The sequence below is a fragment of the Microtus oregoni genome, unplaced genomic scaffold (assembly GCF_018167655.1).
Source record: "Microtus oregoni isolate MIOR12 unplaced genomic scaffold, Mior012 000079F_ref0000094, whole genome shotgun sequence".
In the NCBI taxonomy this organism is placed as follows: Eukaryota; Metazoa; Chordata; class Mammalia; order Rodentia; family Cricetidae; genus Microtus; species Microtus oregoni.
The window spans coordinates 2,933,538-2,947,354 of NW_024544537.1; the positions used below are offsets into that span (position 1 = coordinate 2,933,538).

A 13,817-nucleotide genomic window follows, 5' to 3' on the forward strand; every position below is an offset into this window, starting at 1 on the left:
TATATATATATAGGCTGCTCCAGTTACACAAGCAGTTAGCATGAGTACTTATAAAAATACAAAATAGATAGAGAGACAATGAGTACAAAACAAAAGAATTCATCACGAAGCAAAGCAGGTGCTAAGGTGACATTGATCTTCTGAGAGATCTGAAGTTTTATTTATTGACTTCCATTAAAGGTAATAGAAAAAATGTCACCCAACAACTGTGATATAAGAAGATGGAACTCAAAAGGTGGCAATGATTTTGAAAATTAAAAAGGTGTTATTCCAAAATATAATAGGTCAAAACAGAATGGGGCGGCATATCATCGATTCACGTTGTTCAACTACATATAAACCATGAGTAGCTATAATAAATTGTTCTATTGGGGGTTTACCTTAATTATTTCTGATTAGCAGAGAAAGTAGGATCTCTGTTACCGTAAAAATACCTACCATGAATATGGCTAGTCTCATCGTGACCTCTTCACAATCAAATTGAAAATCATCATAGACTTAATGAGAAATCCTTTAAAGCTCTACCCTGCTTACTCAGAATGAAAATTCTTATCATTGCCCACACGACTCTGGTGGCAAAGGATGTTTATCCATTGCCTCAAATGAACCTCATGTTATTTAGCCTCTGATCTATCGCTTTTGTGTAGGCAGTGCTTCACTACTTCCTTTCTCAATTTGTCATAGTGTCTTTGCTAGAAGTATTTCCTGTGACAGGAATGCGCTCCCCTGATTTATTTTGGAACACAGGCTTTTTCTCATGACTCAGATCTCCCACATTAAACATACTTCCTCACAGATGCTTTAAAAGCAAAATAGCATCTCACACCCATCAATTGTCCTGCAATCAGTAATCATTTTCCATTTTATGAAGCAAGTGCTGTTCTTTTTTGAAAGTTTCTATAAACACCATTCCCAAGTTCCTATAAGAACAGTAATATAAAAAGTACACATTTTGCAGAATCACAGTTTCAAAGATGTTATTTTTCCAGTTTTTTTTTCCTTTGGTTTCTTTTACCTTCATCTCTTCAACTGCAGTCTGTAATTCTTCTGGAGTTTTGTATTCAAAATCTCTCTCTAGATATTCTTCTTCAGCTTGTGTCATCCACTCATGCATCTCTGATAAGTCTTTCTGGAGACTGACAGTTTTATCCAAACCTGCTTTCAAGGCTTCCTTCCTGGTGTAGACCTTTCATAAAACAATCAAGCAAACAAGAACAGCAATAGCAAAAGTTAAAACATAAGCATTGGCAGTGAATAGGAATCATTTTCACCATATTACTGATCAGTCTATACATAATGAAAAGCTTGGATAGTAAAGATAAAGCAAGAAGGAACATGAGTAATGAGATAAATAACCCAGATTTCACCCTCTGCTCTATGAAAGAGGCTATTGAATATACTTGGGTCCATTTGGTAATGTTCGGCCCAATGCACAACCAGCTTAGAGAGACTGGTGCTGTGAATTCTTTTCACTTCCATCCCTCACTAAAGGAACTTGTGGGCTCAATGATCAGACCAGCAGAGCTGAACAGGATAGGCAGTTGAAGAAAACCTTAAACTAATGGGGTTTGAATGTGCTTTATAGTTGTAAATATAATCTGGAGCTACTTAGTTTGCACCATTAATAAAATAACCAGGTTGCTACATTATATGGCAATATATATATACATATATATATTTGTGTGTATATATATATTTGTATATATATATATATATGGCAATTCTCTTTGTGAATAGAAAAATAGAAAATATGTGCAGTAAATAATTTTATTGGCCCATATACAATTGACCACTTTACATAATTATGTATATTTTGTGAACAATTTTAAATATTCTAGTACTTAAAAGTTGTATAAGTACTTAAAAGTCTCATAAATCTAAGTAAAAAACAGTGGAAATGCATAGGTGGTTCATTAAAAAGAATATATCGTGATGTACAATACAGACATACATATAGATGTAAAGATGGATAGATAGATAGAGATACATAGAAATGATGTTGTATAATATGTATCATAAGTATAATGGGTATACCTTCAAAGGATGTTCAAATGTGACTAATAGTTAAGTGATAAATATCAATATATTTCATATATAAAAAGGCAAAGAATAATTAGTGAAGACAAACATTTTGGAAGAGGTAGCAGAAAGATCTTTCCATGCCTGTTGAGAATAACATGAAATAGCAGGCTACCTTACTAGAGTATATTACTAAAATATATTTAAAGTACTAATACTAAACCTGAATTTCCTTTTTTCATTCTTAAGAGTGAATCAGAGTATATAGAGTTGCATGTATGCTGTTGAATTCAGCTTGGAAATATCAGTTGATTAGAAAGAATTCTAGGTATTTGTAATAGGTGAATAAACAAATTATGATATAAACTGACCATTAACTTATCTATAGTAAAATTAAAAGTAACTCAACTGTATATATATATATATATATATGCAGTATTTAAAAATCAAGTTGTTAAATAATGTATGTAGACATATGAAATATATGTCTGAGAATGTTGATTGTTTTGTTTTATTGGCCATTTTCTTTGATGCTGGAGATCAGACCCAGGGTCTCCCAGAAAGTATACAAAGCCTGGATGAATGAGAAACAGACCCTTCTTATAAAGTCCAGATTTTAAAACCACATCACTTTCTGAAAACTTAAGTTGTTTTATACTTTAGTGCTAATTCATCACAAAATCAGCAAAACCTCTAACTTCTAAAAAAATGCCTTATTAGAACAGCTTGTTCCAAAGTAGCAGACTGTTACCCTTAGTGTAAAATGCTTCACTCTCTGTTCACATGTAACTCTTTAGTGATTCTGACCAGATGTGAACAGGTTTCTATATTTTGAATAATGCCTTGTTTTACAAAAATGACGTTTTCTGTATGTTTGATACTAAATATCTTATAATTACAAATCAATAATAATTAATGTAATGTAATTATTATGTTTTTTTCTCTTTAGTTCAATATACTAACCTATCTACCAAAGCAAATACTTCTCTTGAATATATCACCAACACCTATTCTGATAAATACATATTTTTTCACAGTAAATCCATAAAGACCCAGAGCCAACACACTATTAAATTTTGTATTATTTCTTTTATTTTCTTTTTAAAAAGAAAACAAATTATTTTTTTTTCATTTTACATACCAATCCTAGTTCCTACTTCCTCCCTTTCTCCCATCCCCTCCAAATAAGCCCCACCCCATGCCATCCACTCTTCAGAGAGGGTAAGGTACATTGCTTTGGGGAAGGTTTAAGGCCCTCCCTACTATATCCAGGCTGAACAAAGTATCCATCTAAAGAGAATAGGTTCGCAAAAAAGCCAGTATAAATAGAAGGGATAAATCTTGGTGCCACTGCCAGTGGTCCCACAGTCTGCCACAGTAATACAAATGTGACCCACACTCCGAGAGTCTAGTTTGGACCTATGCTGATTCCTTCACTGTCAGGATTGAGTTAGTGAGCTCTCATTAGCTCAGGTAAACTGTTTTACTGGATGTCTGCATCATGGTCTTGACCTCTTTGCTCACATTCTCACTCCTCCCAGGGGAGAAGCAGGAAGAAGGAACAGGATAGTAGAGATGGAGGAAAGACTGAGATAAGAGCAAGAAAAGAGATGTCTTGGTTGAGGAAGTCATTATGGGGCTAGCAAGAAACCTGGCACTAGAGAAATTCCCAGGAATCCACAAGGATGACCCTAGCTAAGACCCTAAGCAATTGAGGAGAGGGTGCCTGAACTGGCCTTGCCCTGTAGTTAGATTGACAACTATTTTAAATGTCACTATAAAACCTTCATCCAGCAAATGACGGAAACAAAGACAGAGACCCACAGCAAAGTAGCATGCTATTAAATTTTTACATAGTTACAATTCTTTCTCTGAATCTTTTGAAGCTGTTGAAAATACAAAGTATTAAAAAGACTAATAGAATTTAATCAAGATTTGTAGTGAAAGAGTCATGCTATACTATACAAATAAACTAGAGGAAAAGGGTTGGCAGCAGACTTTCTAAGGACTGAATGGTACATTCTGAGAAGATAACGTAAGTGTCCTGGAAGTGGAACTCGTTGGAATCAGAAAAAGTGATTCTAGGGACAGAAGTCAGTCCCTAAAAAGATAACATCATTTGTCTTCCTTCATGTTCATAACTAACCTAAGAACTTGTTAGCAAGCATAGCTTCTAAATTCCTCCACAAACCTGAAAAAGCATGGCTTTACTAGCCAGAGAGAAATTCTGAACCTTTTTTTTCCTAAATTAAAAGGGTTACATGGCATTACCTCTTAAATATATCATATTGCAATGCTAAACTGTCATGATCTACACAGCTGTCAGTACCAGCTGATTACAGTGCATTCTAGTTCTTCTTGTCTTAATGTTGTGAAATTTTCAAGTATAATATTGAGTACTATTTCACGTATAATCTTTAATATATGACTTCAGAATAAGAAATAACTTTAGTTTACTTAGATAAAGTTTAACTAGGGCTGGAGAGATGGCTCAGCTATTAAAGGCTAGGCTCAAAACCAAAAATATTAGATAAAGTTTAACTAATTTAAATTCCATCTTCTAATTTAACTAGCATTTTCATGATGCTAACTAAAATGTTCACTTTATTCCTGATTTACTTCTGATAATAAACATTTAGTAATTACGTAGTCAAATAAAAAGGCAAAGGAAATTGATGAATAAAATATCTAATTGGGCTATATCTTCAGTGCATTTAAACATTTTAATAAATATCTACACACTATGGTAATTTAAGGTATGTATAAACACAAAACTGTCTTTCTTCTCTCTCCCTTAATTCCTTACTTTCTTTGTGCTTAGTTCAATAATTTGTAGACTACCTTAATAAGAATTATCTTTTATTTTTTTACTAATATTTATTTATTTAGTATACAATATATGCCTTCAGGCCAGAAGAGGGCACCTGACCTCATTATAGATGGTTGTGAGCCACCATGTGGTTGCCGGGAATTGAACTCAGGACCTTTGGACTAGCAGGCAATGCTCTTAACCGCTGAGCCATCTCTCCAGCCCTATCTTTTATTTTTTTAAATAGCTAAAATCTTGACATGGATCATTCAGATCCATTATCTCTGAAATTTCAAATAATGTTTTTCTTCTTTATTTTTAAATATAATCTAAACTCATTGTCATTTTGTTATTTTAAAAATCAGACAGTGGGACTGATCTATTGGGAGCTCACCAAAGCTAGCTGGACTATGACTGAAAAAGCATGGGATAAAACTGGACTCTCTGAACATGGCGAACAATGAGGGCTGATGAGAAGCCAAGGATAATGGCACTGGGTTTTGATCCTACTTCATGTTCTGGCTTTGTGGGAGCCTAGCCAGTTTGGATGTTCACCTTCCTAGACATGGACGGAGGGGGGAGGACCTTGGACTTTCTACAGGGCAGGGAACCCTGACTCCTCTTTGGACTGGAGAGGGAGGGGGAGAAGGGGGGAGAAGGGTGGGAGGAGGGGGAGGGAAATGGGAGGCTGGGAGGAGGGGGAAACTTTTTTTTCCTTTTCTCAATAAAAAAAAAGGAAAGAAAAAAAATAAAAATCAGATTCGATTCAGGGATTGTTATGTATTTTCAACTAATACAGACATTTGAACTTTTATTAGAAAGTATTATTTAACATCAGAGTAAACACTACATATTCATTCTAATGTGCAAACATTTCTAGAAAGGACCAATTTACATTTAATTTCTATTTTCCCTCTGGAACAGTGAAGTGAAATCACCATATCCCACCCCCTGAAAACCTAGGTAATTTGGTGATAGAAAATATATGTGGAATATGATACCTCAAGAAAAAAAAAGGAGATTTTTTTTTCAATACCAGGATTGGAAAATAGCTACACTCTATGGCTAGTTTTTGTTAGGCAACATGTCACTAAATTCATAACTTTACTTGAACAGTGAGTTCCTAATACACATTATAGAAAATAATAGGTCTCAAGCATGAAAACAAAATGAATTGAAAAGTTATTTAAAAAATGCTTCTATAAACTATAAAAAATCTGTTTGAGTAATGCTGTTGGCTTTCTTTTTTTCATTTCCTGCTGCTGATCCCACTTTTTTTCTCAGTAAAATATTTGTGTTATTTCTAGTCCTCTGTTCAGGATCTTCCTAAAACTATTATATTTCATCTAGGCCTTGTGGAAATTTTCAGAGATATAATCCACCATGTAAGCGTTTTTACTCTGGGCAGCTGTTCTATCAATGATGAGAAGATTGGAAGAATGCAACTTAGCTGACCCTGGGCTATCTCAGCTGTGAGTTAATGGAACAGTTACGCATTTGTCAACAATTGTATCAACTGCACAGATTTGCTTTGACTTTCTCTTATAAATTCGTTCCTTTCTCAAACTTAGCCTTTGTCTTTTGGCATCATTACTTTCCAACTTTGAAAGGTTACTTAAAATAATCAAAGACTAATTATCTCTTCAATACAGAAATGAAAGGGCACAAAACTTAAAAGCAATTACTGCTTTAGTTCAAAATACAGTGATTTAAGCACGAACTATTTGATACACACTCCCCATGAATGTGCTTTATTTTCCACAATTTAATGCTGAAATTAGAAATAAATATCTACAAAAACGTCGTATTAACAGGATAACCTGAAAATGAATGCAGAGTTTATTTCCATATTAAGTAAATATAAATATGTATTCTGTCCTCATTAAGTCAATTAATAAAATTGACCATTTTTAGAAATAAAGAAATTTTATTTCAGTTTTTAGTATGGATATTAGGTACTATTGAAAATATTGACTAAAATGTAGCCATATATGAGAGAAACAACTAATTTGTTTGAAATAAAAGTAGTTTTGACAGTCAACATAGTCAAGAAGAAAGTTTTCAATGTAAGTAATGATGAAGTCAGACCATCAGAAACTGTGCTAAATTCATGGACATAAGATAAGCCACAGTGAATTAAACTGTGCATACCTGGCGGCACATGTAATCCCACTGACTGTTAAGTTCTCTGAGTTCTGTTTCAAATCTGGATGCAAATTCTTGTTCAGCTTCACTCTTTATCTTCTGACCACCTTCATTGACACTGTTTAGACTTGGCTGTATTGTCTGAATATCACTGACTAAAAGCTGAAGAAACAATGTGTTCTTTAACATGACAGAAAAAGTATCACCATTTACAATTATAAATATATATATATATATATATATATATATATAATTACATCTGAGATGAATTTTGATCACTAAAAGATTAACAAAACACAAATCTGCATAAAATCCTTAAAATATTCAGCGGCTGTTATGCTATCAATGATGCAGGAAATTATCTACACATATGCCACTTATCTCACAAAGACTTTCAAATAAACTAGGTATTTCTTGCTAGAAAATGAGTCAAATTAATGATCTTCATACATGAATAGCTTCAAAATAATTTTGGTTATGAAAAACAGGCTACTCCAATACTTGTCCATCATAGAATTGCCTTTTAGCTTTTACTTGAAAAGAAAGTAATTTCAAGAGACTGATTACTTGCCCCATGTTGCATGACAATGTTCTGAGGAATAGTATTTCGGAACTATAGATTGTTGGGCTTAAGAGATGGCTCAGTGGGCAAAATGGTTGCTATGAACAGAGTACTTAAGTTCATATATGTAAAAACTTGGCTACAGTATAGTGTGTACTTATTCTACTACTTGCAAAGAAAAATGTACACCTAGTGCTTGCTAGTTAGTTTTAGACAACTGTTGATCCCTGATTCACTGAGAGACTTACTCAAAAAATACCATGGAAACCATGAGAGGAAAACACTTAATATTCGTCTCTGGTATTTGTTCAAAGTGTACATGACACACACACACATTCACACACTAGTATATAGTCCATTGAAATGCAATTAAATTTGAAAAAATAACCTAGAGTAAGAACTAGTAAGTACTTGAATGTTTTCTTTAGATTATATTGAATTTTGTGTTACAATTTATAAAGTGAGGCCCAAACAATATGCAATATGGGCACTAGAGATATTTAAACTATTTTCTGAAGTCCTTGAAGTGTGTTTAACCATGTCCATGATCTTTATCCACTAGGTGCTGGGATATCCAAAAATGTGTTCAGATATTTTGAACTGTCCAAACAGCAAGTGATTATGAACTGTCCCATCAGTAAGTGACTGAGCTAATGAAATGGAATTACCCAAAGAAAATATAGCATTTGAAAAGCATCAGATAAAAGTCTTACTCTGCATTGCTTCAGCTGTTTTTTTAGAATTTCAGAATCCCCCAGGGCTGGCCATTCCTCTTTCAGAAAAACATCAACTTCAGCCATCCATTTCTTCAAAGTTTTTATGTGATTCTGGAATAAAAAAAATACAAAACAATTTTGAGATATTATTAAGCTCTGATTGTTCTCAACACAGTTCATTATGATGATATGTCTGAATATAAGTCAGGAAACAATTTCCATGTTTGAGGGACGTCTCACTGGAGCTATTCTAGAAAACAATATTTTTACTAAGACTGCATTTTATGGCTCATAGTATGAGCATTGGTGTATGAAATCTGCTATTGTTAAAAATAAAAAAAATACTGCCAAATGTGCTTTTATGATGTTTCTCTAGAGAACATTAAATCATATCCTCTCTTGAGAAATTTGAAGTTACAAAACTAGGCATGATAATACTAATAATGTGCCCTTAGTGTACATAAAACAAACGATGAACAGTAAACCCAATGTAATCGTGCCTTTATATCTTCCCTAAACCTGAACCTCCACAAATTGTTTTCTGCAGTTGACAGGTTAAACAGTTCCTTCAGTTGGGAAGCTTCAGGGAAGATTATGTTACCCTCCAAGACAAAGCTTTTAGTTTCATATTTGTGTGACTAGTTAGAGATAATGATCAGGAAGACCATGATATCTTTTGTCATTTATAAATTTGCAAGAACCTCCCATCCATTTTCCTTGTATTACTTTTATTCATGTACTTCGTTTCAGTCACTTTTCAAAGGTATATCTGTCACTTCTTTAACTACATGTAATTCAATTACAATGTATATTTATATTCTTTCTCCTTTCTAAAATTTCTATTGAGAATATATGCTTCACATAAGGTTTTCCCTTATATGTCTCTACTATCTTCAATTCAGGACTTACCATGAATTCCTTGATAAATTAATTTTAATACCTTAAGTTCATTCATTCTTACTTCACAGAAATCCTTTTCCTAAATTTATGCCAGTGATCTCTTCCCTTTTTATGATGATGATTGGATGATGGAAACATAACTTCAATTTCCATTCTTAAAATTACTGGTAAAGCTGGGTGGTGGTGGCTCATGCTTTAAATCCCAGCACTAGGGAGGCAGAGGCAGGTGGATCTCTTAGTTCAAGGCCAACTTGGCCTACAAGAACTAGTTCCAGGACAGGCTCCAGAACTACAGAGAAACCTTGTCTGGAAAACTTAAAAAAAAAAAACAAATAAACTCCAAAATTAAAATTATTGGTAATAAACCTTTGTAATTGTTTTTTTTGTTGTTATGTTTAATTCCATTTCCCATGTGAAATGACTCATGCAAAAGAGGAACATTCGTGACCACTTATGACATAGTACATTTCTGAACCATATATTTTATTAGAAAACATACATATTGTGGATGAAATATTGTACATATTTCAAACAAATGAGAATTTGCTCCATTTTGCAAGGATCTCATTTTGCCTCTTTAATACTGAGTCCCAGTAGTTCAAATTATAGTTGAGAACATCTGTATAATGATTAGTGTTTCATTAGCTCTTTTCCTTATATATGGAGTTCTTTCTTGCCCAGTTATACTGCTTAATACAGTTCCACATAGTTAATATGTTCACAACTATTCCCAATCAAAAATATCCAATGTGACAGGGTGACGTTGCAGATAAAAGAAAGTTAAACATGAAAAAAATATTCTTTATCATGTGGCATGTCATAACATCGATAGTAGAATGCTAGAAGGCTTGTTTTATTAAGAGAAAACTAAAAAGGACAACAGGTGAAGACAGTGAAGGAAAGCAGATTAGATGGAAAAGATTCAGAGTCAGACTTAGTCACCAGAAGATGCTAGGATAATAGAAAATGTGCTAATGAATAAAAGATTGTGTGCTGCTTTGAGAAGCTAAACAGAGCAAACAAATCCACTTTCTCATAAAGCCTGCATTCATAGCAAGTCTCACTCATACATGTAGATTATTGTACATTCTGCGTAGTGTTTAAAGCTGGAAAATATAGGAACGAACAATTCACTGGTAGGACCAGAATTGAAATAAGGACACTTCTAATATATTTGACTCATAAGTATATGTTTAATTCTGGAATAATATGTTTTAAATATATATATTAAAAATTTTAACTGTAAATTGGTGTTAGTGAAAATAATCGATTCAGTCCTATAGAAAATCCAAGAAGAATGTATCATTAAATTTTCTTAGGAAAAATAGTAAAGTTATACTCATTCGTGAAAGATTTGTCTTTAATCTCATCAATGCCTTTGAAGAACTCTGGGAGTCAAATATCTCTTTCCCATCATATATTACAGTGCACTGATCTGTGGAAAATAAGTATGAATATACAAAGAAAAACCTTGGCTTACCTGAATTTTTCGAAGTTTATTCATATGGTCTTCTAGCTTTTGGCTATGTTCCATCAGCTGGGTGGAGAGCTTCTTCCAGCGCCCCTCAACCTCTTGAAATTCTAACTGATATTTCTGGCTTATTTCTGAAGGCGCTTTCTGGGACATCTCTTTCACAGTGGTGCTCATATAGCTGAAGCCACTTTCTTGCTCTTTCAAAGAACTTTGCAAAGCCTCAAAATTAAACAATGAAATGCATTTACATTAAATGAGGCATAATTGATGAGATTTTCTCACATCAAGAAGAAAGTAAATGATAGCTTATGTAATTTAAAGATCTAAACAAAGAATTTCTGACAAAACAATTTGCATGTATTCATATAAATAATGTCTAATGTGTTCCAAAGCATATTTTATTTAAAGAGGAATTTGGTATATCTAATTTTTACTGAATACGTATATATTGATAATTATGCTTATTATATAAGTAATGCATTTTAGTTTTTTAGTTTACCTGCAGTGAAACCTCAATAAACCAACCTTCAATATTTCTTCTTAAAATTATTACTAAATTAAACTTATATGTGTGAAAACCTTGAATATTCTATCAAGACATCTGATTACTAACAGAAATTAACTAAAGTTTTATAATTAATTTCTAACTTTCCACTTTGATGGAATGTGCTTACATTCATCCACTTGTACTACTGAACATTTTCAAATTATTTGTGTAAAAATAGAATTTTTATAAGATTATGTTTGTATATACAACAGAATGAAAATTTGTGTATTAATATAAAATACTGAAGAGACTTCCTCAAAAAATTAATTCCCATCATGAAATGCATTTACTTACTTCTGACTGACACTAACTATGTACTAGGGAAGATTATATCTCATTTGTTACTTCATCCTTTAGAACTGCATTTATAATTTATCATAGGAGTATTCAAAGTTTATTATACATCTGGTGACTTTCTTTTGAAGACTATTCCTTGGCTTTAGAAAAAAAAAACTACTTTGTGTCATTTTTCTTTCCTTTGCTCTTTTTGCATTGGCTGTTCTTGTATCTTCCCGACATATTTCACCATTATAAATTCTTTAAAACACTTCATTGTACATAGTAGTTTTGGTTTTCCCCGATGGCACAGGGTCTTTCAGATATTCGCAATGGTTCCTATGATTGTTCTTCTATGGCTTATTTTTTTGTTATAATATCAGCTTCTAATAATTAATTCAACATTAGTTTTGTACTTTCACTATTCATAATAGCTTATTTTTATAGGTTCAATTTTCTGAAGTGCATTAGTTCTTTTGGATCACACTTTGATCAAGTGAACATCAGAAATACTATACCAAATATGTAGAAAGAGGAACTCTGCTGCTATTTTTTCTGTATTATAATATAGGAAAAACTATAATTAGGGATTATATAGTAAAAGAAAATATTTATATAAAATTTCCTTAAAATTACTTGTAAAAAGAACTAACACAATACCATTTAAAAGGATTTGAAATAGCTAAAAATGTAATAGTATTTTTATTAACTTAATTCTTAAAATATAGACATACTGTCTTAATTTCTAACTATAATGAATATATTTTCAGATTTTAAAAGAATGAGTAGAGCCGGGCGGTGGTGGCGCACGCCTTTAATCCCAGCACTCAGGAGGCAGAGGCAGGCGGATCTCTGTGAGTTCGAGACCAGCCTGGTCTACAAGAGCTAGTTCCAGGACAGGCTCCAAAACCACAGAGAAACCCTGTCTCAAAAAACCAAAAAAAAAAAAAAAAAAAAAAAGAATGAGTATACAACATAGCAATTTTGGAATCAACAAAAATTTAGTCCTCATATGTCTTTATATCATATTATTTTCCCATATTATTATTTAACCTTTCTTGACTTTGGTTGTTAAAATACCTACTCAGTATCAAATATTTCAACAGAATCTTACATAAATCTATTGATTAAATCTATGCTTAAAGATATCAGGATTTATAAAATATGTAATTATGATAAAATAATGAGATCTAACTCAACACTTATACTTGATCTCTTAAAATATACATTAAACTTAAAAGGAAATTATAGTTTTATTCCACAATATTCTCCTGTTCCTTCTTTTAAACTCCTAATCTGTGATCCCTACCTTTATTATTTTTATTTATATTTAATGCAACAACAATGCAAGTTTTAAGACATGTTCTTTGTTGCTTATAGTAGTCAATTGTCCACAGACCTGCAGTTTCCCGAGTCTCTGCTCCATTATTTCATATTCAGTGACACTAAGATGAGGTATAGAGAGTTTATTTTCTGACTGCTGGATCCATGTCCGGATGGTGCTCATTGTCTCCTGATAGCGTGTTGGTGGTAAAGCGTCAAAAACTTTATCAAAGGGAAGAAAGAGAGAAGAGAATTACATCAATTTAAAGCCTGGAAAGAGAATAATAATAAAACCAATTAAAATCCTGTCATATTTTCCTTATTTGTCAGCAAATACAATTCTATTATCTTAAGCATTAATTAATATCCTTGCCTGAAATATAATGGAAAATGGTTGTGATAATGAAGATGCTTTTTTACCTAATACTTGTCTGATATGTTAAGAACACTGTATGCAATACTGAATTTTGAAATATCCTGGGTAAACTTTTGGCAGGGATAGGGGGAAAAGGAGATGGGAACTTGAGGAAGCAGGTTAGGCAGGTTGGGTGCAAGATTCACAGTCAAGCACTAGGCCTAGCTCTGGGAGTTCTCTTGAAGAAAATGAGGAGGGATTGTATGAGCCAGGAGGGTCAAGGTCATGATGGAGGAATCTACAGAGATAGCTGACCTGAGTTTATTGGTCTCAATAGTTAGGGAACCTGCATGGGACCAACGTAGGCCCCCTACATGTGTGAGACAGTTGTGTAACTTAATCTGCTCATAATATGCCTAACAGTGAGATCAAGGCCTGCTGATTTTTGGAAACCTGTTCCCCATGCTGGTTTACCTTGCCCACCCTTAGTACAGGGGGAAGAACTTGGATGCTAGGTTTAAGTCCATGGGAGGCCTGCACCTTTCTGAATGGAGAGAGTGAAGAAGTGGATAGATGAGGATAGGGGTAGAAGGGAGCTGAGGGGAGGGAACAAGAAGAGGAGAGGAAAGAGAAACTATGGTAGGTATATAAAATTTTAAAAAGAGTGGGAAAAATAATATAGTCCCTGCTA

The 13,817-nt window shown here is 33.2% G+C and overlaps 1 protein-coding gene across 1 annotated transcript in view; it reads right to left on the reverse strand.

Annotated features, from left to right (window-relative positions):
* The window catches only part of Dmd (dystrophin), a 1,759,261-nt gene that overhangs the window by 1,341,031 nt on the left and 404,413 nt on the right, over positions 1–13,817 (reverse strand). Inside the window, exons 18-22 of the mRNA XM_041642825.1 lie at positions 12,848–12,993; positions 10,632–10,844; positions 8,249–8,362; positions 6,980–7,135; positions 1,016–1,186 (exon numbers count right to left, since the gene is read on the reverse strand). Of these exons, the coding sequence (XP_041498759.1) occupies positions 1,016–1,186; positions 6,980–7,135; positions 8,249–8,362; positions 10,632–10,844; positions 12,848–12,993 (800 nt within the window). The remainder of the gene's footprint in view (positions 1–1,015; positions 1,187–6,979; positions 7,136–8,248; positions 8,363–10,631; positions 10,845–12,847; positions 12,994–13,817) is intronic.